At 44.5% G+C, this 27,624-nt stretch overlaps 1 protein-coding gene and 1 pseudogene across 2 annotated transcripts in view; one reads left to right on the top strand and one right to left on the bottom strand.

The window, feature by feature from the left end:
* KIF15 (kinesin family member 15) overlaps positions 1-27,624 on the bottom strand; it is a 72,632-nt gene that overhangs the window by 1,198 nt on the left and 43,810 nt on the right. The window contains exons 17-33 of one of the 2 annotated variants that reach the window (XM_032317160.1): positions 24,200-24,397; positions 23,023-23,130; positions 22,489-22,594; positions 20,961-21,126; positions 18,097-18,247; positions 17,803-17,888; positions 16,774-16,843; positions 16,292-16,378; positions 15,587-15,691; positions 14,134-14,256; positions 9,983-10,129; positions 9,318-9,419; positions 8,863-9,027; positions 6,992-7,098; positions 4,248-4,320; positions 3,747-3,784; positions 89-254 (exon numbers count right to left, since the gene is read on the bottom strand). In XM_032317160.1, coding sequence (XP_032173051.1) covers positions 89-254; positions 3,747-3,784; positions 4,248-4,320; positions 6,992-7,098; positions 8,863-9,027; positions 9,318-9,419; positions 9,983-10,129; positions 14,134-14,256; positions 15,587-15,691; positions 16,292-16,378; positions 16,774-16,843; positions 17,803-17,888; positions 18,097-18,247; positions 20,961-21,126; positions 22,489-22,594; positions 23,023-23,130; positions 24,200-24,397 — 1,998 coding nt within the window. Of the gene's footprint in view, positions 1-88; positions 255-3,746; positions 3,785-4,247; positions 4,321-6,991; positions 7,099-8,862; positions 9,028-9,299; positions 9,420-9,982; positions 10,130-14,133; positions 14,257-15,586; positions 15,692-16,291; positions 16,379-16,773; positions 16,844-17,802; positions 17,889-18,096; positions 18,248-20,960; positions 21,127-22,488; positions 22,595-23,022; positions 23,131-24,199; positions 24,398-27,624 lie in introns of both variants that reach the window. The other variant, XM_032317169.1, reaches the window with a different exon arrangement.
* On the top strand, positions 25,395-26,601 carry LOC116575742 (annotated as a pseudogene).

Here is a 27,624-nt window from a genome sequence, read left to right as displayed (position 1 = left end):
TCTCCTGGTCAGTGATCCCTGCGCGCCCACGGACGCCCCCTCCCGGGCATGCCCTGAGCATATGAAAACGAGCAACACACAAATGCACCTGGAATATTCTCTCCTTTTCCTCATACAGCTCTTCCAGCTTTGACCTCAGTTGCTCCTTCTCTTGGAACGCTTTAGATTCCAAAGTCCGGGTTCGCTCAACTTCCTCAGCCATTCTAAGGCAGTCCATCTCTTTGTTCAGGAGAGTACTCTGGACTTCTTCTAGGCTGTAACAACAAACAGCGGTTTGTGGGATTCCAAAGGCAAATAACTGCAACAGTATTCAAATGAGACAGGTTTCATGCAAGCCCAGAATTTTGATTTGAAAGCGTCACAAATATTCAGCCCTCCCCTAGTGACGGCATGGGGAGATAACAAGGGATGCAGATAGGCTTTTTTGGGTTATCTTACCCAAGACTTTCATTTTGGAAAACTCCTCAAACCATTTTCTTTCTTTCTTCTTCTTTTTTTTTAATGATAATCTTTTTTTTTTAATATTTTATTTATTTATTTGACAGAGAGAAAGATCACAAGTAGGCAGAGGCAGGCAGAGAGAGAGAGGAGGAAGCAGGCTCCCTGCTGAGCAGAGAGCCCAATGCAGGGCTCGATCCCAGGACCCTGGGATCATGACCTTGAACCGAAGACAGAGGCTTTAACCCACTGAGCCACCCAGGCACGCCAAACCATTTTCTAAATCATAAAAATTTAAAATGGAAACTTCTAGATCTGGCCCCTTTGGAGCAAATGTAATTTAAGTATTATTACAGTATGCATGGTTTATTCAATGTCCCGTATCTTAATTCTTTTGGATTTTAAAAAAACTGATTCTCAACCATAGGGCACCAGTCAGTTCTTCAAGGATGTGCTATTCAGAATTCAGACACTATACAACTATCAACTAAAAAGAAAAACAAGGAACAAAGTTACCATGGAATTACATAGAACTGCACTGCTTTAGGGTGCCTGGCTGGCTCAGTAGGTTAAGCATCTGTCTTCGGCTCGGGCCATGATCTCAGGGTCCTGGGATCAAGGCCTGCGTCGGGCTCTCTGCTTGGCAGGGAGCCTACTTCTCCCTCTCTCTGCCTGCCTCTCTGCCAAGAGGCCACAAGCAAGCAAAGCAGAAGAATGGGAAGGGTATGGGTCCCCGATGGCATTACTCAGTCAATGCACCTCCAGACCTCTTGTGATATGAAATTAAGCTTCTCCTGCCTATACCAGTTAGCGTGGAATTCAGTTCCTTGTAGCTTTTTAAGCATCCTCACATACACAAATAGATAATTTTTTAAAAGCTTTTATTTATTTATTTGACAGAGAGAGATCAGAAGTAGGCAGAGGGGCAGGCGGAGAGAGAGGGAGAGAGAGAGAGAGAGGAGGAAGCAGGCTCCCTGCCAAGCAAAGAGCCCAATGTGGGACTCCATCCCAGGACCCTGAGCCGAAGCAGAGGCTTAACCCACTGAGCCACCCAGGCGCCCACAAATAGATAACATTATTGTGAGAATCACTGCTGTAGGTTGAGACCGATAAAAATGGGTGTGCCACTTTCTACTGTGTGCTTCCCTTGCCCACAGCGTGAGGTCCTGTATCTTCTAGGGACAGTGTGTCACTGGAGACTCTTGGTTCCTAGATTATGAAATAAATTACATGCCAACTGAGCTTTTATTCTTTTTGCGAAAATGTCTAAAATAGCTATTATTTCTGAAAGAGCTGCAATTCTACAAACTGCACAGCGGGATTCTCAGAGATCCTGTAAGTGAGCCGCGTTTCCACCCTAGCTCTACAATGATTGACCGTCTGGGAGCCAGTCCCTGAACTGCTCATACGTACAGCAAAGCATGGAATGAGTTCTGTTCCACAATACCCTCTGATGCGATAAAGCCAATAACTGGGTAACAAATCTTTACACAAAATGGGTGGTCTTTGTCAGCTGATCATTAGAAAGAATTTGTGACTGGGGCGCCTGGGTGGCTCAGTGAGTTGAGCGTCTGCCTCTGGCTCAGGTCATGATCCAGGGTCCTGGGATCGAACTACACATGGGGCTCCCTGCTCAGTGGGAGGCCTGCTTCTCCCTCTGTCTGCTGTTCCCCTTGCTTATAACTCTCTCTCTCTCTGTGTCAAATAAAATCTTATAAAAAAAAAAAAAGAATTTTTGATGACATAATTATGTAATTTTTGACATGCTAACTTGAATGGAGTTCAAATAATTGCATGACAGGACTCAACAAAATTCCAGCTGCTGCCATTTACTTACTACGTGAATGCGACTTCTCAGCACTTACAGCTATAAAAACAGAAAGTAGGAACAGAGGGGATCCTGAATGCTGTCTCATTCCGGAATTAAGTATAACAGAATGAGTAACTGAAGCTAAAATGCACTGGGAGATGAATTTCCATTTAAATATTACTACATATCATAATTTATAAAAAGTTATAATAAATAAAGGACACCACGATTAATAATAATTGAAATGAAAACTCAATCCAGAAGAAAAAATACAGCACTAGAGCCAGCTATACAAATACAAATTAATTTCACAACACAAGAAACTTTAACAAATTACTTCCCATTTATATATATATATTTGCTGCCTAGTGATATGGTAGGGTAATCAACAAAAAATTTGCCCAAAAATATATTAATTAGGACAATTAATAAATTAGGATATAATTCTGTGTAGGTATGAAGCGGAAATTCAATTTGAAAGGACAAAGGAACAATGTACGATTTTTGATTTAGGAATTTGTTCCTGTATCATTAAATGGATAGAAAGTAGCAGGTCAGTTGGATACTTTGAAGAGAACACTACCGGAGCTTTATTTCTATGGCCAGTTCAAGGAGAGGCTCTCTACAGGACAATGGCTGGAACAAAACTGGAGACGTGTCAGAAGTGGAATCTGAACCCACACCTTTGTTGCAGAGACCAGAAGGCCGGACCATGAGAAGCAGGAACTGGAGTCTATGACTAAGACCATTTGGCCACCCTGACACCAAAAACTTTATTCCTACATGGTACTATTTTCAGTATGTGAGAACTTCTACCCTTTGCTTCGATTTAAAGTTTCAGTGAGAAATTTTAGACATAAAGTCAACTCCAAAAAATGTGCAGAAGGGTACATGGTGTTTCAAAATTCTCTTAGGAGGTTTGGGGTGCTTGGGTGGCTCAATTGTTGGGCATCTGCCTTCAGCTCAGGTCATGATCCTAGGGTCCTAGGATCAAGCCCTGCCTTTGGGATCCCTGCTCAGCAGGAAGCCTGATTCTCCCTCTCCCCACGCTTGTGTTCTCACTCTCACTGTCTCTCTCTCTGCCAAATCAATCAATGATCAATCAATCAATCATTGTTTTAGGAGGTTTAACAAGTGAAAATGTTTGAGGCCCTCTTCTCTGGATGAATATTCAGAGTATACTCTCTTCCTAATGTTTTACCATTTTATTTGTTAATACCAACCAGTGTACATATTTTGAACTCAATAGGAAAGAGAGTGTATTTCCCTCTTCTAAGAATGAGGTGAGTTTATAAGATTCCATAAATTCATATGAGAACTAGATGAAAAAATTAAAATCCTCTTTACAGAACACATAGGAGAGAGACCCAAGGTTTTAAATTGGAGGAAACCAGAAGAAGGAAAGGAGTTACTTACCTTGTGGATATAGTATTTCTTCCCTTAGAGGAAAAGAAATTAAAGACCTACAAGAACTTGAATTACAAAACCGTGAACTTACTCTGCTTTCATTTTCAGCATTTCTTCAACCAATTTATTCTGTAATAAGATAAAAAGAAAAAGATGGCTTTTTACCATTGCTAAGAAAAAAATTATAGTAAGCAGTCCACTCTCCCTCATAGTAATGAGATCACTTAACCCAATATCCTCTTCCACATCCCAATGGTGTACCCCTTAAAGGGGGTGCCTGTCTCTTAAGACTTCACGCACCACGCCCTCTGAGGCCTCCCATGGGCACCCTATACCTGCTTTTATTCTACATAGAAAACTCTGTGTGGGGATGCCGGCAGGAGGCTATTCGCTGAAACATGAAGACAAATTCACTCTTATTTCATCAACAAGGTCTCAATATTGATGGTAAATATCAAACTCAATAGTGAGAATACAGAAGAGACAGAAATTTCAAGAGTAAAATGCTTTCTAGAATCTATAACCACAAATGCTAAGTAGAAAAGCATTTCTCAGACAAGAAACATTACATTAAAAAAAAAAAAAGTCGTACTTTAGCAAGTCTTTCTTTGATCATTTCCTCTTGTTCATTCTTCAGCTGTTGATGATCTGGACGATTCTGTTCACTGCAGAGATGAGAAAGGGAGGCTGGGGAAGTGTGGTTAGGCATATCCAAGCATCACCTTCCTATCTGCTGTAGGCAGCAATGCCAAGTTACGCAATGCAAAGCTAACTCTGGTGATTAAGTCAAGTTAGCACAGGTCACACGTGTGACTGATATGTGGGAATGAAATAAGGCACCTCCCCGGAATTCAGGACTCCTCCCATACAAAACTGAGATGAGCAGAGCTGGGAAATGCAATCGAGGCCTGGTGGAAAGTAAAGCAGAAATGGAGCCAAGAGTGGTACCATATGAAGATCAAATGTGAGTGAAGGCAGCTGAGACAGGCGGTCCAGAAGCCTGGTGATCAGCTGGGAGGGGGCATCTCTGGGTGTGGGAAGGGTTCCTCAGGCCAGCCTCGCACATGGAGCCCCAGCACCCCCTTTGCTGGGACTTCAGCGTCCGTTGGCAATTTTCTGATGGCACTCTGGCATCCCGTGTATGCCGACACCAGGAAGGGGATTCCCTGGGCACTGGACATAGATCTTTTCATGGAAAAGGAATGTTCCTCTAAATAAAGGAAATTACATTCTGGACGTTGCATCAGTGTCATGTGAATCTGATTAATGGGAAGACCATCTGTGAGCTTGACCAGGGCAGGATCATACTCTGAGTTTCTGCGGGCAGCCCCTGCACCAAGGGGACATCCCCCAGGAGAACCTGCCTGAACGCCACAGACTCCTCTAGAAATATCTCTCACTGATGAGCAAAAAATCGTTTCTTGAAGGAAAACAGAAGGTCCAGTAGTTTCTTTCACTTAATGAATCTGGCAGCCTAGATAGAAACGGTAATGAGACCTCAGTGAGGAAAATGCCTGAAACCATTAGAGAAGTGTTGTCTATGCTCTAACCCAAAAGTGGGTAAACTTTTTCCGTCAAGAACCAGACAGAAAATATTCTGGGCTTTTGGAGCCACGGGGGTCCCTGTCACAGCTATTCTGCTTGGCTGTCATAACACCAACACAGTAGCTAAACGAAAGCACGTGGCTCGGCTCTAGTAAGACCTTGTCGATTAGACAGGCTGCGGGCCTGATCTGACCCCTGAGCCAGTTTGCCCCCACTCTGATCTTTCAGGAAGGAGGCTCTGTATGGCTCCTCAGAAGGGACACATGGCTCTGTGAGCATTTTTAGTTGTGATTTTATAAATGAGCTAGAAACGTTCTATGTTCCGTGTTCGAACCAGCTCTTGACAAAAGGCAGTGTACGAGTACAGGGCTGTTCTCTGCACAGGGGAGCGTGTGAGCAGCTCACACGGGAGCATGTGAACAGGTGAGCAGACCGCAGACGGGCCACATCAGAATGGGCTAGAAGGGGCCATGGCTACTAAACTGAGCATGTCCAGTGCCCCCGGACACCTGGAGAAACGTGTTCAGGAGCAGCCTGTCAGCACAGCCACCACTACCATCCTCCAGCATCTGCTGTCTTAGTGAAGGCGGGGACAGTGTATCTTAGGGCTGCTTCTGGACGGGGAAAGGGAGCGCATCTGCCTGAGACCACTGGCAATGGTAGGAACAGCAAACACCCCTAATCTGGGAAGTTGAATTCAGTCAGGGCCTTCATCCCACATGGAGACCGCCTCCCTTGATTCACTTCAACTTGCTGCATAATTTTCCAGACCACCCTCAACTCAAACCCCTCTGGCAAGTTCACAAAAGGTCAAGATCATAAGTCTACCCCATATACGTAATATCTGCCACTTCTTGGGTAACACCCCTCAGCCAAGCACTGTAACCAGCACTTTACCCACGTTATTTTTAGTCTTTATAACACCTTGTGAGAGGTGTCTGGGTGGCTCAGTGGGTTAAAGCCTCTGCCTTCAGCTCAGGTCATGATCCCAGGATCCTGGGATCGAGTCCCTCATCAGGCTCTCTGCTCAGCAGGGAGCCTGCTTCCTCCTCTCTCTCTCTGCCTGCTTCTCTGCCTACTTGTGATCTCTGTAAAATGAATAAATAAAATCTTAAAAAAAAAAAACAAAACACCTTGTGAGAGAAAGCCATCGTTTTCTTCATTTTATGCCTCAGGAAACTGAGGCACTAGAAGTTAAAAACTGTTCAAAGTCACAGGACTTTCAAGGGTCAGAGACAGGACAAAGCCCGGATGTGACTGCCCGTGACACTATGTCATGCCATTAGCAAATACAACTAGAAAACTGCCACAGCTAAAGGCAAACCACGTGCACAGATACCCAAGCCCAAGGGAGCACTCCTCTGGAAAGCTCCCTCCTGCACAGGGGCACTCCCTGGAGTCATGAAGCAAAATCATCTGGTAGGAAATCCTGCCTTTTCCTGCTGGACCTCTGGAACCTTGTCCTGTCGAGGTCATAGCTTCCTCACCCCATGTACCTGTCCTGTCAAACAGCAGTAGACAGTTGGGTTCAAAAGCTTCACATGTCTGAAATTCATTTTTAATAGCTCCACAACAACACAAAGGTTAACAGAGTAGGCAAGATCATGAAGGCTTTAATCTCCCATTCTGGAAAAGGCAGTGCCCTCATCAGACCCAACTCAACCAACGGGGCATCCCCTGGACTATCGGCGAATGCTGAGCCCGCCGGGAAACCGAGCCCAGCCGCTTCCCCCTAGCCACACCCAGACAGGCCAAGATTTAGCTCACAGGGTTCCAGCAGCTCTTTCTCACCTGTTCTTTTCCCTTTCCAGATCATCTAGCTGACTCTGCAGAAGCCAGTTCCTCTCTCGCAACTGCTCGGCTTCTGTGCGGAGGCTGTCCATTTCACACAACTGCTCCTGGGAAGACAGCAAATCCCATCTTTTCAGAAAACACGTAGGCGGCATGATTTTGCTCCCCAAGGCCACACACGAGACACAAACGCCTAAGCGAACCTCGTCCTATGCACAGAACACTGCACGGGGTGTCGCTGGCTGAAAAGGAGACTGGGACAAGCTCTTGGGGACCTGGAATGGTGACTCATTTTCATACCCACGGTGTGTTAAATATAGTCTCTTATCAGTATCACATAATTCATTAAAATCCCTTAATGAGAAAACATGTTCAAAAGTCTAGTCTACTTTGGTAAATGTTCTACTTGATTCTACTTAACAAATCCTAATTTTAAAGAAACTGATATAGGGAATATAGTCAATAATACAGTAATAACGTTGTCTGGCGACAGACGGCAGCTACACCCGTGGTGAGCACAGCGTAATGGATGCAAATGTCAAATCACTATGTTGTACGGAGGGTCCAACCGAGGTGTCCACAGCCCACCACTCAAAATCCTTAGTGAACGTCCAGTTGAAAATCAGGAGCATTAACCGTCCGAAGAAATAAATACTTGTCTGCAGGGACTGTATTTTCTCCTTTGCTTCTACTTGTCCACTGTTTGATTTCTTTCTTTTTCTCTCTCTTTTTTTTTTTTTTTAAAGATTTTATTTACTTATTTGACAGAAAGAGAGAGACAGCAAGAGAGGGAACACATGCAGGGAACCCGATGCGGGGCTCAATCCCAGGACCCTGGAATCATGACCTGAGCCGAAGGCAGACACTTAACAACAGAGCCACCCAGGTGCCCCTTTTATTTGATTTCTTTTAACCTGACCCAATTTCTTCTGAGTCCTAATATCATGCCAACTGGGCAACAGCCACATTTCCTGGAATAGCGTCTTACTGGGAGCGGCCCTAAATAAAAAAGCCAGGAATGATCTCCTCCATGAGGAACAAAACTCAAGAGAGATGCTGTCTTCGTGCACATTCTGCCACTTGGTTACAGTAAGCTTAATTTTGTTCCTGAACAAAAACTCACTACAGAGCAATGGCCTCACAGGCTAACCGTGATCTCATATGAAGCACCGTATCCGCTCTACCCACACCTCCCCGCAGCTACACACCACCCACCCAGGCGCTCCTCCACATACCTCCCGCCCCTCAACACTCCTCTAAACACACTCCCCCCCACCACATGTAATCACCACACCCCCAAGTCCCTGGGTAGAACCCAAACCAAACCAAAACCAGAAGGAAATTTAAAGGAAGGGCAAACAAGAAGAGAGTATTTTTAACTATCACAGACAAAAGCAAATCTAATACAGGAAGAATGCCTACAAATCATTAAGGAGAAGGGTGACAGTAGAAAGATGGGCAAAGGCCATCTGAAGATGCTCCATCTTACTCCTAGTAAGAAAAATACAAATTTAAAACTATTGAGCGAGCATGCCTTAGCCATGAAACTGGCAAGGATCTGATTCAGGCAGCACTGGGATCAGAGCAGCTGGTAAGGCCCGGGTAGGATACCATCATAAAAACCAAACGGGCAGGGAGACAATGGTTCCAGTCGTGGTGACACATGGGAACCTGGCTACAGTGGCAGTCGCCAGAGACGGTCAACTAGGCAGGGTCAAGGCAGCAGGGGGAGGCAGGCTTTTCTGTGTACCCTTCAGTTCTGCGACTTTTGAATTTTGTATCAGTAAACACAAAGATTATTTTACTTATTTATCTTGGATACTGTTTATATTTAAAAGATTGGGTTTATGGGGAAAAAATCACGCAGTTACCTTTATTCTGAGGATTTCAGCATTTTTGACTTCTCTCTCTTCGTTTAGCTTTGTTACAAGGTGTTGCAGGGAAATCTTAGAGGCTCTTCCATCTTCTATCTCTTGTTCTTGTGTTTCCAGGAGTTTTGCCAAATGTGTTTGAAAGTGAGGTGGTGTTTTAGGGCTCTATGAAAAAATTAAATTTCATCCAAATACTCAACTAAGTGAGGTTTGATAAAGATTTCATTGTAAATGTATATACAGAGCACACGGAAAACACTCAGCTGTTTAGCTCGTTGTCCTAATTCCTAAGTAAAACAAATAAAAACACCGGTGCTTTTTTATTAAGTAAAAAGCAGAAAAGGTGTTGGTGAAAATCTTTCTATTAAAAAAAAAAAAAAAAGAAGTAATTTCCAAACGTTTATCACTCACGAAACTTCATTCTTCCCACAACACACCCTTTCTCTGACAAGCACCTGCGGATACTCGGCAGCAGAATCCATCACGTGTTCGAGCTGTCTCATTTTGAAGTTATATTCACTCTTTTTCTGCTCTACTTCCTCCTTCTTCTGGTTCAGCTGGGAGAATTGAACAGAGGTGAGATGATGTGTTAGAAAATCACACAGGGCCCATGATCCTGTTAAGAACAGACGAGCTGCCCGAGGTAGGAGCGTACAGATGTCGTGTTATTTTGTCAGGACTTCCGTAATAATCTGAAATGCAGTAAGGTATTAAAAGCAACCCAGACCACAGCAGTGTTTACAGCTATAAACACTGCCCCTGCCGCTCGTGGCCGTGGGCCTTGGTTGCTGTTCTGACCCTCTCATCTGCTGCTCTCTCACAAACTTCACAGTGTTTAAAAATACTTGAAGCTTCACAGGTAATCAAGGGTCATCGAGGAAAATAAAATACAAAACAGCAGCCAGCAGAGAGGACAAGAGTCAGCCATAGCCTTGCCCCAGAGGTCAGAACGGCTGGTGCAGGTCAGGGGGCCGGGGGCGACCAGACAGGCAGCCAAGCAAGTCAGGACCCACGGAAGCAGGCGTCGTTCAGAGCCCGCGGCGCAGCGGGCCCTCCTCAGCGCCCGACGGGCCCCGCCTTTCTGTTTACCGGGTCAAGGCGCTGAGGCCGCGGATCTCACCTCGTGCTGAAGTTCTTGGATCAGGGCCTCCTTCCTGCTCATCTCCTCCTGTGCGGACTGCAGCAGCTCCGAGTGCTTCTTTGAGGCTTCCGTGAGCATGTTGAGCTGCTCGGTGGCGTGGGCCAGGTCCTCGCAGAGCATATCCCTCTGTCAGGGGACAATCCCCACAAAGGAAGAGTCCCCTCTTAACTGGGTGCTCCACTGAGGATTTGCAAATCACCCCAACAGGCAATTTTACAAGGTCAAGAAAGTTTTAAGAACTTTTACTTTTTTGCGGGTGTGGGGGAGCTTATGTGCGAATCCTTTCCAAAGCAAACCAAGCAGTTAATATTGACGGGAACGGGTCCGAAGAGAAACAGTACAGGAGATTCATACAGGTATCCCTGTTGGGCTTTGATTGCATTCTCCCCCTTTCCCCTGACATTGAACCCTTCCCCTCACCCCCAGGATCTCAAAGCTGATCGCTCTTCCCTTAGGAGGACTCCACAGGTCTCTACCTTACCTGCTGTCTGATCAACTGACTCTAGTCGTTTATACACTGGAAGGTAAGAGCTGTAAAGATGAGGGGTACCTGGGTGGCTCACTTGGTTGAGAGACTGCCTTCAGCTCAGATTATGATCCTGAAGTCCCGGGATCAAGTCCCGAGTCGGGCTCCCTGCTCAGTGGGGAGTCTGCTTCTCCCTCTGACCCTCCCCATTCCCGTGCTCTCCCTTTCCTTCTCATTCTCTCTCTCTCAAAAACAAACAAACAAACAAACAAACAAAACACCATAAAATAAAATAAAATCTTAAAAAAAAAAAAGATGACTGCCCCTCCACCAGTTGGGGGAGGGCGTGGGCAGTCCCCAGACACTGAGACATGGTCATAGGCCATCGCAGTTTCAGGGGAGTAGCATGATGGGAAGGAGCAGGAGGAATTAGGAGTCCTGTGGGTTGCGTACATAATCCCTATGTACAAAGCATGCAGTCCCTTCCAGGTTAAGAGCAGATCTGCTTACTCTAACTTTCCAAATGTGCATGTTATGTGTACATATGTATATTAACTTATATAACTGTATATGAATTAACATGTACAGCTTAGAGAACACATGTATAGGATATATGTTATATACATGTCACATACGAGAGTAATGTATATGTGTGTACATATGTAAATATGACAAGTGTACGTGGGAAAATGTGGATATATCAGGTACATGTGCACATACACAGACACCTGATGTACTACACTTTTCTGTGTATTCACTCTTCTATTTTTTTTTCTTAAAGATTTTTATTTATTTGACACAGAGAGAGAGAGATCACAAGCAGGTAGAGAGGGGAAAGCAGGCTTCCCACCGAGCAGAGAGCCCGATGTGGGAACTGATCCCTGAGATCATGACCCGAGCCGAAGGCAGCGGCTCAACCCACTGAGCCTCCCAGGCGCCCCTGCAAGCTCTGTAATTCGAGGCTTTTTTTTACTTTAGCAAGGTTTATTCCTCCCGGGGGAGCATGTCATGCACCTTCCCATCTCCCTTTCCCCGCAGGGGTGTGTCTATCCTTTTGTGCATCTTCGGACTCCTAAGAGCTCTTGTATGGATTAAGGCAAGGACCCCTTTGTCCTCAGGTGTAAATACTTCAGCTAATGAAGCCGGGAGATTCGGAAAGAGGGGATGTGAACTGACTGTGGGGTGAGTTCCACTAGAGTCTAAGATACTTCAATATGTAGAGTCACCCTTTCTTTAAGGAAGGAAGAGAAAGAGAGACACGAGGAGCCAAAGGGAGTAAGGAAGGGCTTTTCGGTGAGTCATACTGAGCGGCGCACACCATGCAGCTACCCCCACTCACACAGCCGGGCTCCCCTTCTCGCTCTGGTGACAGGCAGTGGCCAACGGAAGATTTAGTCCCCATTGTCTACTCTGTACAAGACCTTTGGGTGTGGCTTTTGTGTGCCAACTTTTCTTTTCTTTTAAATTTTTCTCTCTCTTTCTTTTTTTAGTTGACCCTGTGTATGAACTTTTCAACTAGCCTCCTAAAACCACTGCCAGCTCCCGAGGACTGAGCACTCACGAGCTGCCTGGCAGTGGCCTCAGCGCTCTCCGTGTATGACCCCGACTCATCTTCTCCTCTTACGCACGAGGCAGTATTTGGTATCTCTGCTCCAGGGATGTGATGAATGAGGCACAGAGGGAAATGTAACTTTCACAGGGTCACAGAGCCAGGATGCAGACTCCCAAGCAGTCCAACTCCACAGCCCGTGCCCTCACCAGCTTATTACTTGTCTTATCTTCCTTTGACCTGGATTTCACCTGCCTGTTTCATTGTATTTATTCTTTTAAAGATTTAATTTATTTATTTGACAGATAGAAAGAAAGAGCAGAAGTAGGGAGACAGAGGGAGAGGGAGAAGCAGGCTCCCTGCTCAGGGAGCCCAATGTGGGGCTCGATCCCAGGACCCTGGGATCATGACCTGAGCCGAAGGCAGTGGCTTAACAGACTGAGCCACTCAGGCGCCCCAACCTGCCTGTTTCAATCTCCTTGCATTGTATGTGCATTAGCAGCTGCAAGTCCCTTTTGGGGTACAGGAGGATATAAGTACAAATTACGGGGTATATGGGCTTTGGATATCTACCCCCACCGGTCCTCAAAGCTCAAAACTAGTGTAGACAAAATGTATTTCACTAACTTGCCCTAGGCCTCTATTAGTCCAACCCAGAGGTACACAGAACCATCTTCAGCCACCGTGGCTGGAGCCCTCGGTGCCCACTCTGATAGCTCCTGCCACCACAGCACCCTTCCTACGGACACCAGCAACTGTCAGCAGTACTTAGAAGGCACAGCTCAGTTCTAGCTCGGCCCTCTATCCCCACCAGCACTTCTGGGCCCGATTCCTACAGCTTTGGTCTGGGCTAAAGTCTATCCCGCCCTGGCCTGGGCCTTATCGCCTTTGGCCTGACCTAAATTCTATGCCACCCTAGTTTCCTAAAAGATACAGCCGACACTTGAGGCCCTCCGTGATAGACTCCCCGCCTCCAGCCGGACATGCCCCACCGCCCCCCTTACTGGAGATGCTCCAACTCCACAAACCCCCACAGCTGCCAAGCTTCCCTCCCCCAGCCAAGTTTTGCAAAAAATCTTATCTCCTCTGGGAAGTGCTCTGGAATTCTCCAAGCATCAACACTTCCTCCCTTCCCTTCCTGTGCTCCCAGGTCATTGATTACATCTAAATACATCTAACTCTTAAGCTAGATGGCATGTTTGGAGGTAGGTAACAGTGTTTCAGTCATTCCTCTGTTCCCAAATGCCCGGCAAGGATGTACGGTAGGTGGGCTCAATAGATATCTGGTGAGGTTTTTTTCACGGATAGCATAGTTTAGCAAGAAAACTTTATTTTTCTTCTCTTTTTTTGTTTTCTAAAGATGTTATTTATTTATTTGACAGAGAGAGCGAGCGAGCACAAGCCGGGGGGCTGGAAAGAAGGAGAGGGAGAAGACAGCCCGCTGAGCAAGGAGCCTAATGTGGGCGGGGCTCGATCCCAGGACGCTGGGATCATGACCTGAGCTGAAGGCAGCCGCTTAAGGACTGAACCACCCAGGTGCCCCGAAAACTTAATTTCCAAAGCAACCACAGAGCAATATACTCAGTGGGTTACCATCCATGTAAAAAAAGGAAAACTAAATGTATATGAGACTTGCCTAAAATATCTCTGGAAGCATACATGAAAGATATGCTGCTTTACATAATTTGAATTTTGAACCATGTGACAGTACGGTTTAATACTAAAAAAGAAAAATTTATGCTTACAACCAAAAAATAAAAACTACTTTAACGAAAACACAAGAAGCAAGCCTGAGGTTAACCTGTTACCCAGCTCTTTCGCTGCTCCCTGCTGCCGCCACCCCTACCAAGGACACACAGCTTTGCTCCCCTTCGGGAAGAGGGTCAGTTCTAGGAGCGTTCCAGGTGTCAGCACAAATGAGTGAAAATCAATCAACTGGATAAAATAGAACAATTTTAATGTTACCTGTTAAAGGCCTAACCCTAGGGAAAATGTCTCTATGACTTATTCCTTTAAAAAGCTCTCTAGTTTTTTACGAATAACCTCCCCACACACATGCACATATAGACATCAACGAGTGAAGAAGCAAAAGAGTCAGGGTGTGTCAACATCTACCTCTATGTCCTCAGAGAGGATTCTCAGTCTCAGGGCTTCTTTCAGATCCAGAATCTCCACTTCCTGTTTCTTAATCAACACTTTGCACTCGTCCTTTTCAGCCAAAGCAGAGTTATATTTGCACTGCAAAAAGAAACTTATGATACAAAGAACTATCTGCTTTACTATGTTTATATATATATATATATATATATATATTTCCCCCCTAAGATTTTATTTATTTATTTGAGAGAAAGGAAGAGCAGAAGCAGTGGGAGGAGGTGAGCGAGAGGGACAGACTGACTCCCGGCTGAGCAGGGAGCCAGACACGGGGCTCGATCCCAGGACCCTGAGATTACCCCCAAAGGCAGAAGGCAGATGGTTGACTGAGCCACCCAGGCGCCCCTATTGTGCTTATTTTTAGATGAAAATAACAAGAAGAGGGCGCCTGGATGGCTCAGTAGGTTAAAGCCTCTGCCTTCGGCTCGGGTCATGGTCCCAGGGTCCTGGGATCAAGCCCCGAGATGGGCTCTTTGCTCAACGGGAAGCCTGCTTCCTCCTCTCTCTCTCTCTGCCTGCCTCTCCACCTATGTGATCTTTCTCTCTGTCAAATAAATGGATAAAATCTTAAAATAATAATAATAATAACAAGAAGGAGTCAGAGCTCCAAGGTGATGATGAGATTACCACAAATCATTCAATAAGTACTTGTTGGATGAAGGGATGGAAAAGACATCAAAAAGTCCCATAGCTACGTGAAAACACATCCAGGTTTTTGGTTTTGTTTTTGTATTTTTGGTAATCTCCACACCCACCGTGGAGCTCGAACTCACCACCCCAGGACCAAGAGTCCCGCGCTCCACTGACTGAGCCAGCTCAGCACCCTGTCTTATCACATTTTTATCAGGACACTGCCTTTTGCAAACAAATGTGGAGAATAGCAAGCTCCCTTTGTAGCAGACGAATGAGGAATGTGGACAAAAACCCGTCACCTTGACCTGACCTGAGGAGGAAGCACCAACATTCCCCCTAGATATGCGGGAGGGAAAGTAGTTACTTGACAAAAGTAGTTACTTAAGGGGGTCAAAAAGTCCAACAGTGGAAAAAAGTCACTATATATGAGCGCCTCTGAACTTAAAATGTGTCATTGTTTTTTCTTGAAGCAATTAAGGAACACCACATACCCTTCACTCCCACAGACCAGGGTCAGTCTGTTCCTCATGAACGGTTCCCACCTGGTACACACCGCTCCTGGGTCAGGGCAATCGGGGCAGGGCCATAGCCAGCCCATGGCGCCTCCCAGAGGCACAAAGGGCCATAGTAAACTTTCTGCTAAGGGCTGCAAAGCCTAAAACCTGTGGAACTTGAGTAGCTCTGAACCGATTTGACCATAGAACTCTGTTTTCTGGTGAAGCGTTTGTTAAACTCTTGAGGAATCTGTGAAGTGTGGTATCTCGTTGGTGGCAGAACTTACACTTAAGTCCTTCAGTTCTTGCTTCAGGGTGTCTATGGTTTCGGTTTTCTCACAGACCGCTGCTCTCAGCTCCTGGACCTGGATCATGAGGTCAGCTACAACTTCCTGACAAGGACAGAAACAGCATCCTCATAACCAAAAACATTAAGGACATTAAAACAACAAATAGTTTGTCTTTCCTAATGACAATTAGAGAAATCAAATTTATTTTAGCAAAATATGTCACCTATATTATTATGACTTTGTATTTTAATGGCTTTATTCTATTTTACTGAATCATTTGCTTTAGTTTTTCTGAATGAATTAGAGGAAGGTATATAATGAATTTACACCAAACTTTACACTTGGACCTACATATTTTGTTTACTTTTCTGGTGAAAATAAACAGCAGGGATTTGACAGTTTGCATTACGGGACTCAGAACCAAGAAGAAAGGGTCCTACTAACAGCATCCTAGTTAAAAGGGGAAGAATGTATTTCAGACACAGTACCATCAGAAGGGACAAAACGATTTGCTCTTGCAGTGACAGAGAGAATTAATTAACTTAAATAGAAGACCTCCTTCTCTGGCAATCTCAGAAGATGAACAAGGCCTAAGTGTCTACGAAAAGCTAGCTGCCAGTCACCCCAGATGCAGGAGTCTGGACCATTAAGGCATCACTCATAAAGACGATGCACAGGGATGCAGCTTGGGCCTCTGCCAACCTTGTCAGCATCTCTAGACTTCTCCAGAGAACAGATTAGTTTCTCCGTAGCACATAAACTCTCTTCCAGATTCTGTACTTTTGCCATCTGTGGGGGGAAAAAATTATTTATATTTTTAGAAAAAGAATTAAATCACAAAGTTAACCACACACACGTAGGGGAAAAAAAAAAAAAGGAGATGCAATCTGTTTTTCACATTATACAGTGTTCCCTAGGATAACACTCGAAAAGGAAAAGCTGGGTTAAAAGGCGATGATTTTGTGGGTTCCCTCTAGGGGCACCACCAACAACGTGTGATTATAGCTATTTAGGAATTAGAAAAACAAGAGTTCAAAAATAATAAAACCAAGCAACAAGTCCTTTTTATTACCAATTTTCGACAGCTGGCAGCTGAAATCACGTTTCTAACACACCTCTTCTGACACCAGGAAGAGAAGAAGTTACAGACCTCCAGTGCTGGACTTAGAGCACAACTCACTCACCTGCTGCTCACACTTGGCCATCTCTTTCTGTTTCTCCTGACGCACGACCTCAAGGACTTCTAAGATTTCTCTGGAAGGAAAGAATGATCTTTTTTACTCATGACTTCTTCCAAGGGAAACAGGAACCCGTGTGTTGTACAGAAGAGATTGGATGAACTGCAAGGGAACTCTGTGTGGCACACACCTGGGGAGAGGTGGTGTGTTCCAGCAGGAGTCAGGCATCTACCCGTTTCTTCAACGACTATTAAGGGAGATCCCATCTTTGTGCTATGAGTTTCTTTTTCTTCAGAGCACTTACGACTTGTGGACCTAAGCACTTGCTTATTACCTATCTCTCTCTGCTAGAATGTAAAACTCATGCGGACGGGGATATATTGCTTACTGTCTTACCTCTAAAGAAATGTTCTGGCATTTACCAGAATAGTGCCTGGTTTATTGGGAGATCACCTAGTATATGAGCAAAGACTAAACGTTAGCTGTCTCCCAACTAGGATGTATGCCCACTAGATGTATAAACCCCTGTATCCCCAGGCCTAGAGGATAATCTGAGTCATATTAAGAACTCTACAAGTATCTATTGAATAAACAAATGCAATTTCTTCTCATTCAAGTAATGATCATCCTGTTGGCTGAGGCCAAGAGACTGACAGATATCACCAAGGGAAGAACTGAAGAGAGAGGGGAAGACAGACAATGGCATTCATATTAAGAGATCAGGAGAAACAGAAGAGCTAGAAAAGAATAGTAGAGACAGAAATAAAAATCAGTCCCCCCATTCCACTTATAAAATTACTGTGATTTATTTAGAGAAGGCCCTAAGTTCTGATCACCACCAACTGCTACTTGTTTCAAGCTTACTGAGTAAGTTTCTCTATTATACCCTCTTATACAAAAGAATCTGATATTCATTTTAGAATGGTTAAAAAGATAACTTTACAGGGTAGTAGCAATAAAAAAAAAAATAACTCAAGTTAATGTTGTAATAAACGATACTCCAGTCAACTAATGGAAAAGATAAATAACACTCACTTAGAACTGTTCTCTTTATCTTCTTCAAATTGTAATAATAATTTGTTATTGCGTTCTTTTTCTGCCTCAAAAAGCTCCACCAAATTCTAAAAGACAACAGTCATATCAGATTTTAAATAATTGTTACTAGCAACGTGTAGTCAACAAACACATCAAGTACCTTCTACGTTGGCAGGCACAAGGGGCCAGGACGGGAAGTTAGGAAGAGGTCAAAACAGGCCTTGCCCTGCACTCCAGGCAACAATCACACATCCAGGACAAAAGCACCAATAACCAATACCCTTCTTAACTTACATTCAGGTCAGATTTCAGAGTTTCATTTTCTTTTTTGCAGTTTTGGAGGTTTTTTGAAAGTTGGTCAATTTCAAACTTCATTACTTCTTGTAAGTTGTCATAGGAATCCTGTAGGCAGGCTTTGCTCTCAAGAAGCTTTTCATTTTCTAATCTTTATCAGGAAAACATTTTTACAATGGTAAATATAAACAGTGAATGCAGCTCTGCTAGTCAGATTATCAGCAGTTCCAGTTCTCCCATCTACAGACCATTCCCAACTTACAGAAGCCCTGACAGGTGTAAATTCCTCGTGAACTTGTGTGGAGTGTCCACAGTGCACAAACACAGAGGACACACCGGATCCACAGAGCAGTGTGACGGGGATGGAAGAGATAGGGTGGGCATGTTAGCCTGTAGCTGTCTACCTCCTCATTCCTCCTTCCGTGGTCTCAAGTGGACAAGCAGAACTGATGGGCAGGTAGGATCACGCATTCATTTTAGGGGGTTCCAGACCGAACCCTCCCTCATGTAAGCTGGGGACTGGCCATTAAGCTGATAGCTCATCTCCATCTATTTATCACATATTCTCTCAACTCTAAGAAGATTTTAAGATGGCAAACTTGGCTTTGATTTGAGCAAGAGAGTAAACCCCCTCAGACAGAACAATCTCTTAAATCATATATTATTCCCTGCTTTCTAGGTTCTCACCCCCTCGTTCCTCTCCGCAGAGGCTGTGACGCACCCAAACAGCCAGAGCTCAGCCAAGAACTCATAAACAATGAACCTGACTTTGCACCATCCAAAACAGATGTCCCAGCTTACACATAGGTCATTAGACAGGGATCTATCTGCTTTACCAACCGGAAGCAGGGCAGAAGCAGCAAGTTACAAAGTGGTATAAATCAGCTGCTAAGACAGACATACAGACAAGAGACAGGAGGGAGGGAGAATGTGTGTGTTTATGATACAAACTGTATATATAAAGCAGCCAAATGATTCAAGAAACACAGTGGTATCGTGCTATTTCATGTAGAGGCCTTCTCAATGCCTGGAGAGCCACAGAGTACAAGCCGCCCACAGAGTGATGCACTTGGTGTCAAGCCTGAGACACTGAGAAAAATTAAGTTATATCTTATTTAAACAGTGTGGAAATGCTCCCGATTTTTTTTTTTTTTAAGATTTTTTATTTATTATTCAGAGAGAGAGGGAGAGAGAGCGAGCACAGGCAGACAGAATGGCAGGCAGAGGCTGAGGGAGAAGCAGGCTCCCTGCTGAGCAAGGAGCCCGATGTGGGACTCGATCCCAGGACGCTGGGATCATGACCTGAGCCGAAGGCAGCTGCTTAACCAACTGAGCCACCCAGGCGTCCCAATGCTCCCGATTTTTAAGACAGAATTTAAGTACACAGTTCAGATACAGTGGCTTCTTAACATTTTAGATCTAGTTCAACTGACATAGAAACATGAGGAAATGAAAATCCAGTGAGATTAGTGACCTTTAAAAAAAAAAATCACAAAAAATTAATTTACAACAGAGCCAAGATGAGAGTCAGGGACTCAGATGTTAAAAACAAATGTCATGTGTCAGAAAAAATGACAGCGCACCACAGATGACAAACGGCCACTTGCCAGAGCCTTGGTGTTGGAGAAAGAGCACGGGCAGTGGAGGGCACGCTGCCTTGGCACACACCTCTGTCCTATGGGGAAGGAGTCATTGGCAGGGATGGGATTTTCAGAGGATGCGAACAGATTTTTATAAGAAAGCTCTCAATTTTGAGAATGCTATATTCAACTCTTTTTTTTTTTTTTAATATTTTATTTATTTGACAGACAGAGACCACAAGTAGGCAGAGAGGCAGGCAGAGAGAGGGGGAAGAAGGCTCCCCGCTGAGCAGAGAGCCCAACTCAGGGCCCGATCCCAGGACCCTGGGATCATGACCTGAGCCGAAGACAGAGGCTTTAACCCACTGAGCCACCCAGGCGCCCCTATGCTCAACTTTTTAAAGCCACACCGGGCAGGCCCAGCAAAAACATGTCAACAGATGGATGTGGTCTGCAGATCTCATGTTTTCTTCCTCTATTTTAATTCCTTATGTATGCAGATTGAAATCTTTGCCACGTATCTCACGCTCACGGTATCACATGTCAGATGTCCACTATTAAATTATGGCCACAGACCCATGAGATGGCATCAAAAACACAAAATGGTTTTACAAAAAGTTGAAATGAGCAAGAAAAAGAACAGTAAAAACAAACAACTTACATCTGTCACCCCTTTGTTTCAAGGTTACCAGCCCTGACTCCCACCAGCCTCTGGCGAGTCACTGTGGACAACAGTGACAGCTACTGATCCAGTCAGCCTTGTACTGCCCCTACCTCCAGGAAGAGCGTACCTTTCCCTCTGGAAAAGGCTCATCACCTATGTTGGGCCTACGCCACTTCAAACCCTTGATGAGTGACTGGTCCATAAGCAGATGACTCCAGCAAGAGCAATTCTGATTTTCCCTGGGATTGATACACAGCTTCTGGGCGAGAGAATTTCATTGCTGGGTGAGGCAATCTGTTCCCTGTCACGTAAAGGCGGGCCCTCAACAGCAGGACAGAATAAGGGCAACATACTGAGGCAGGCAGAGCAGGGACTGAGAGAGGGAGAGATAGAGACAGAGACAGACAGAGACAGAGACAACGTGCACTGACAATATCTTTTGAGACTCAATCTAGTTTGTTCCCGAAATCCAAATCACCTCTAGGCCTCCTCAGTATTGTGCGCCAGTAATTTACTTTTTTGCTCAACTAGTTTGGGTTGGGTTTGCAGCATCTGCATGGCAAGCAGGCCTGGGCTGCAGGCCAACCAGGCAAGGGGACACCGTCACAGAACAACTCTACCTGACACTGTCCAGTTGTAGCTGCGCGTGCGTGTGTCGGTCAGAAAGGCTACTCAGTTCCTTCTCCTGACTCTCTCTGAATGAACTATACTCCAGTTTCACAGAAGACAGCTCCTTGTCTGCAGAATGAAGAACGACTCGCAGGTCATGCACCTCACTTTTCAAGACTAAAAAACAAACAAAACAAATACTCAACAGGTTTCTTTACATCAAACAAATTTTTTTTTTCAAACAGAGTAGGCAAATAAGTTCAAAGGGTATCTTCACACAAAGAGCAAAAACAAGTTGAAGAGACCAATTTTTTTTTATTTTTTTTTTTTATTTTTTTTTATTTTTTTAAAGATTTTATTTATTTATTTGACAGAGAGAAATCACAAGTAGATGGAGAGGCAGGCAGAGAGAGAGAGAGAGGGGAGCAGGCTCCCTGCTGAGCAGAGAGCCCAATGCGGGACTCGATCCCAGGACCCTGAGATCATGACCTGAGCTGAAGGCAGCGGCTTAACCCACTGAGCCACCCAGGTGCCCTGAAGAGACCAATTTTAAGTTAAGATGTTAAACAGCCAAGTGATTGGTTCCGAGGAACATGGAGATTATTTCCTTCCCTCCCTCTTAGGATTTTTGATGCATTTCTATGAAAAAGGGAAGAGTTAACATCTGTCTCTGATTTGCAGGTCACCTGACTGTTCTATGCTTCTCCCGTGGCACATGCATGAAAACTCAACATATGGGAAAGAAATCAAGAGACTTAGCATATTTTAAGTGACCTGATCTTACTTATTGAAAACTCCTTGGTAATATACTTCTCGAAATGGGTTAAATGCTTCTGGTCTTCTAAGGAAACTCCAACTGGAGGTAAAATTAGGTAACTCTTTAGAGCAAAGGAAATACAACAGCTGTCTTTTGTCGGCTCTATTATAAACTGCTGCAAACACTGATGATAGAAGAAATACACTGAAATAACTGGGAATCAAGTGATACTCCCACCTTTATGGATATGTACAAATATCTAATTTATGCTCTATTTTGTTACTATCAAAACATTAGTCATCTTATGATTTCAAGACACTTCATTTTCAAAGCAGTGTTAAAACTTTCAGCCAACAGTTCAATCACTTGTTTGTGAGCTGTTCTGGTGCAAATTCCCCTTTATGATATATGACAATTACTTACCACTGTCATGCAGACTCAAGTCTGGTCACCTAATTAAAAACAAACAAAAGTACTAGGGTGCCTGGGTGGCTCAGCTCGTGAGCCCAGGATCCTGGGATCAAGCCCCGCATCAGGCTCTCTGCTCAGCAGGGAGTCTGCTTCTCCACTCCCCACCCCCCACCTGCCTCTCTGCCTACTTGTGATTTCTTTCTTTGTCAAATAAATAAAATCTTTTAAAAAAATAAAATAAAAAATAAAAAACAAAAGCAAACAAAAAAACAGGGGCACCAAAAACACAGGGGCAAGATTTATTCATAGGAATCAAAAGATACTGAGTTAATGGTATTCAGATCCCAAAGCTCCCACTTGTTCGAACTTACAGTCATTCTTAGTCTGAGTGTCCCGAAGCTGCATTTCAAGGGCATTCAACTGTGAGAGATGCTCTTGCTGCTGTCTGACCCAGTCAGTTCTTTCTGATGAGAAAAGCTTTGAGAAAAAGATAAATTTACTGGAAAAGGAACACTGGCATGCTAAGATACACTCCAAATCATTACCCATGCCTCTGTTTTAAAAATCTAGTTTAAGGTCTCTGATAGGAGAAAACTGGCCATTGCCATGAATTACAGTGAGGATGACCATCAAAGGGAAGGATCACTGTAAGTAAGCACCTGGGCCGTCCATCTTGTCTCGTTCCGAGCTAACGACAAGGCGCTTCTGTGCTATCGACAATGGGAAGCTAGAATTCAGACGAGGGGTGTGTGTGTCATCCTCGGAGCAGTGTGTGAAGTGACACAATAAAGAATACAACTCAAATAAGCATTGACAAAGGCTCTGCCAAGTCGCTTTCGTCTCGCGATACTGTCGCTTTGAGGGTTTGGCTCATGTGTTTCCTGGGGCCGTGCTCTGGGTCTCACCTCCTGCGACTGCAAGGAATGGTGTTCCAGTTTGTCAATGTGCTGCTGAAGCTTGACGTTCTTATGCTCTTCCTCATCCAGCTTCGCTTGAAGGGCAGTCATCTGCTCCTGCAGCAACACAAACACTTCTTAATGGAACTCTCAAACATTCCACTGTCTCTTCTGCATTAGAAGAAAAAATAGGGGTGCCTGGGTGGCTCAGTCAGTTAAGCGTCTGCCTTCGGCTCAGGTCATGATCTAAGGATCCTGGGATCGAGCCCTGCATTGGGCTCCCTGCTCAGCAGGAACCCTGCTTCTCCCTCTCCCACTCCCCCTGCTTGTGTTCCCTCTCTGGCTGAGTCTCTCTGTCAAATAAATAAATAAAATCTTAAAAAAAAAAAAATTTAAACCTCACATGGACAAAGATATCAAAGGCCACTCTGGAGTCAGAAAACAATTTCAAAAGACTGCACTAATGACTTCTCATGTCTCAGAATTACACTGTGGTCCGTCAAAGTGGAGAATTTGAAACACAAAGGGAAAAGGTGATTAAAATTAAATGGGTTCAGTCCTAGAGCCATCCTGAGACTTCTAAGGCTGCATGTGACTGACTTCACCAGAATGCTCTCCAGGCCTTGGAAGGGACAAAGTTTTGGAATCTGAGGGTGGTCTGGCTCACTCTAAGTTTCACTAGACAGCAGAAAAACGTTTAAAAAAAGAAAAAAAGAAAGAAAGAAATCCAAATAAATAAATAAATCACCAAATAAATAAATAAGTCACCAGAACTCTAGGATAAGCACACTTCAAATGTTCTTTCAAATATACCAAAAACTGTCGGAAATTTGATCTATAAAGATTCTCTCCATTATTTTCATTTTCTTTAGCACATACAGTACTGTGCCATATCAACCAGTTCTGGAACCTGAAGCTGGTGGCAGACTGGTCTCTTCATATGTTAGAGACCCTATAGCCCTGAGGAGGCGATAGTGTGGGACTTGCTAAATCCTGCAAATGACGAGAGCAAAAGCAGGTTGATAGTGAGGCCAGGGGCTTTCACACGCCCATATTTAGAAACACAGTTTTAATACTACATAGCTTTGAACACTACAAATGACTGAGTTGAAATGGTAAGGGAAGTCTGTTTTCAATGAACGTCTAATGACTCATGTTTTCGCAAACCAAAAAAAACAAACATTACCTGCACCATTCTAAGCTCTTCAGAAATGGCTTCAAAAGCTTGTTCATTCATCTCAGGTGGAACTGGCTCGTTCAAGATATTATCATCTAACTCACTGGAACTCTGAGTGCCCGCAGGGCCAAAGTTCCCCACTTCAGGGCTTAATTTTGACACCGGTCGAGACCAAAGTTGATAAGCCTTGGTTGGTGTAGTTATAATCTGTAGCAAAAAGCGATTATGAAACAGCATTAGCACATGTGAACAAAAGAGCAAAAGTATTTACTAACTGTGTGAACGGAAAGGATAAAATTGAAATTCTAATCATCAAAAGAGTATCCTCAAGAGGCAGCTGAGAAATGACTAAGTTGAAACAAATATAGCAATTTAATGTGGTCTCAAGCAAAATTCTAGTAAGATTGTTAAAACTGAAACTTAATAAGCTGATTCCAAAGTTCAAACAAAGAATAAAAGTTCAAGGAAAGACAATTAAAAATTTAGGAAGACTTCCCTGACCCACATAAAAATACATTACAAGGGTACAGTCATTAAAACAGTGATCAGCATACAAATAGTTAAATAGGACACTCGAAGAAAATACATAGAAAAAGTGACTTATATGTGGAAAGTTCAAATTAGCGAGAAAAACAAGGACTATTCAAAGTTAAATCTCTAGTAATAGCATTCAGAAATAAAAAGGCAGGGGCATCAGGGTGGCTCAGTCGTTAAGCCTCTGCCTTCAGCTCAGGTCATGATCCCAGAGTCCTGGGATAGAGCCCTGCATTCGGCTCCCTGCTTGGTGGGGATTTTATCTCTCCCTCTCCCACTCCCCCTGCTTCTGTTCGCTCCCTCTCTAATAAATAAATAAAATACTTTAAAAAGTAAAAAGGCAGACGAACTAAACATCTCAATGTAAAAAGAAAATTATAAAAGTAGTTTAAGAAGTAGAATATATTGGGGCGTCTGGGTGGCTCAGTGGGTTAATTAAGCCTCTGCCTTCGGCTCAGGTCATGATCACAGGGTCCTGGGATCGAGCCCCACATCGGGCTCTCTACACAGCGGGGAGCCTGCCTCCTCCTCTCTCTCTGCCTGCCTCTGCCTACTTGTGATCTCTCTCTTCCTGTTGAATAAATAAATAAAATCTTAAAAAAAAAAAAAAGAAGTAGAATATATTGATGATCTTGAGATTGTCTTTGAAAATACATAAAAGAGGCTCTCTGCTTCTCCCCATTCGACAGACAGTCTGCATCTCTGGTGTAGTTCCAGCCGCGTCCCCAAGACATGATGACATGATGGCGGAGGTCGGAGTAAACAGATTCAGCGTATTGGGCACCTGGTCACCAGGGCTGCTTTTAACTCTGGCATAGTGGATACTGTTGCCGTTAAGGACTGCTTCATTGACCTCAACTACATGGTCTACAAGTTCCAGTATGATTCCACCCATGGCAAATTCCACAGCACAGTCCAGGCTGAGAACAGGAAACTTGTCATCAATGGAAAGTCCATCTCCATCTTCCAGGAGTGAGATTCCGCCAACATCAAAAGGGGTGATGCTAGTGCTGAGCATGTTGTGGAGTCCACTGGGGTCTTCACCACCATGGAGAAGCCTGGGGTTCACTTGGAGGGTAGGGACGGGGGGATGATCATCATCTTTGCCCCTTCTGATGATGCCCCCATGTTTGTGATGGATGTGAACCATGAGAAGTATGAAAGCTCCCTCAAGATGGTTGGCAATGCCTCCTGTACCACCATATGCTTGGCCCCACTGGCCAAGGTCATCCATGACAACCATGGCATGGTGGAGGAACTCATGACCTCAGTCCATGCCACACTGTCACCATGACGTCTATGGATAGCCCCTCTGGCAAGCTGTGGCGTGATGGCCAAGGGGCTGCCCAGAACATTATCCCTGCTTCTACTGGCGCTGCCAAGGCTGTAGGCAAGGTCATCCCTGGGCAGAATACGAAGCTCACTGGCATGGCCTTCCATGTCCCTATCCGCAACTTGTCAATCATGGATCTGACCTGCTGCCTGGAGAAAGCTGCCAAATACAATGACATCAAAAAGGCGGTGATGCAGGCATCAAAGGGCCCCCTCAAGGGCATCCTGGGCTCCACTGAGGATCAGGTTTGCCCTGCAACATTAACAGTGACACCCACTCTATCATCTTTAATGCTGGGGCTGGCATAGTCCTCAGTGACCTCTTTGTTAAGCTCATTTCCTAGTATGACAATGAATTTGGCTCCAACAACTGGGTGGTGGATCTTATGGTCCAGATGGGCCTCCAAGGAGTAAGAGCCATCTAGACCACCAGCCCGAGAGACAAGAGGAAGAGAGCCCTCAGCTGCTGGGGAATCCTTGCCCCAACTCATCGCCCAACACACTGAGCATCTCCCAACCTCTACCCAATTTCCACCCCAGACTAACTGAGAAGGATAGGGTCTTGGGGAGCTCTATCTTGTACCATCGATGAAGTCTACTATACCCAAAAAATTAAAAAAAAAGGTAGAAGAGGAATAAACCTGGCTATATCAAAATTTTAAAAACTCTGTATAACAAAAGTATCACATACAAAGATAAAAGACAAGCAACATTATGGCAGTAGCATGGCAGAGAATGTTGGCAGTAGTATATGACATACAAGAGAGTAACATGTTAAAAACTACAACCAGAAGACAAAACAACCAGTAAGAAAACGGACTCTTCTTTTTTCTCACAGAAAAGGATGTACACAAATGGACAGTGATCATAGATGTGCGACCTCATCAGAAAGAAAGGAAATGAGAAATAAAATCTTCAAAAGATACCATTTCCACCCATCATACTGTCATACATTAAAGAGGGAGACAACACCAGTTCCGGGGGCTGGCACTGGGCAGTGAGTGCTCCCATAGCTCCCGGGAGAGCACATAGCACAGACACCTGGCGGGCAGGACCCCAGTGCTGAGACATCAGATGACGACCACGCCTTCACAGACTCTCCCCAAAGAACGTTCACACTGGCAACCACCTATACAAGCCAGGGGTTGTCCAAAACATGGAAACCTAGATTTAAAATGAGGTAGAGTTCTACGTACTATGTAATATGGGAAGACCCGAGGCATATCCTAGAGTTAACAAAAGCCCACTACAGAGTAACATATGTAGGATGATTCCATTTACGTTTAAAAACAAAAGCTCAGCTAAAAATCTATGAAATAACTCTCCATTATTTTCCCAGTCCCTACATATATACTGTACAAAACTGCCAAGCAAGGATGCCTGGGTGGTTCAGCCTGTTAAACATCTGCCGTTGGCTGAGGTCACGATCCCAGGGTCCTGGGATCAAATCCCGCATCGGGTTCCTTGCTCAGCAGGGAGCTGGCTCCTTCCTCTTACTGCTCCTCCCTCTGCCTGCTGCCCACCCACTTGTGTTCTCTCTCTCTCGCTGACAAATAAATAAAATCTTA

The sequence above is a fragment of the Mustela erminea genome, chromosome 1, assembly GCF_009829155.1.
Source record: "Mustela erminea isolate mMusErm1 chromosome 1, mMusErm1.Pri, whole genome shotgun sequence".
Taxonomy (NCBI): domain Eukaryota; kingdom Metazoa; phylum Chordata; class Mammalia; order Carnivora; family Mustelidae; genus Mustela; species Mustela erminea.
This window is presented reverse-complemented; position numbering and strand designations above follow the sequence as displayed.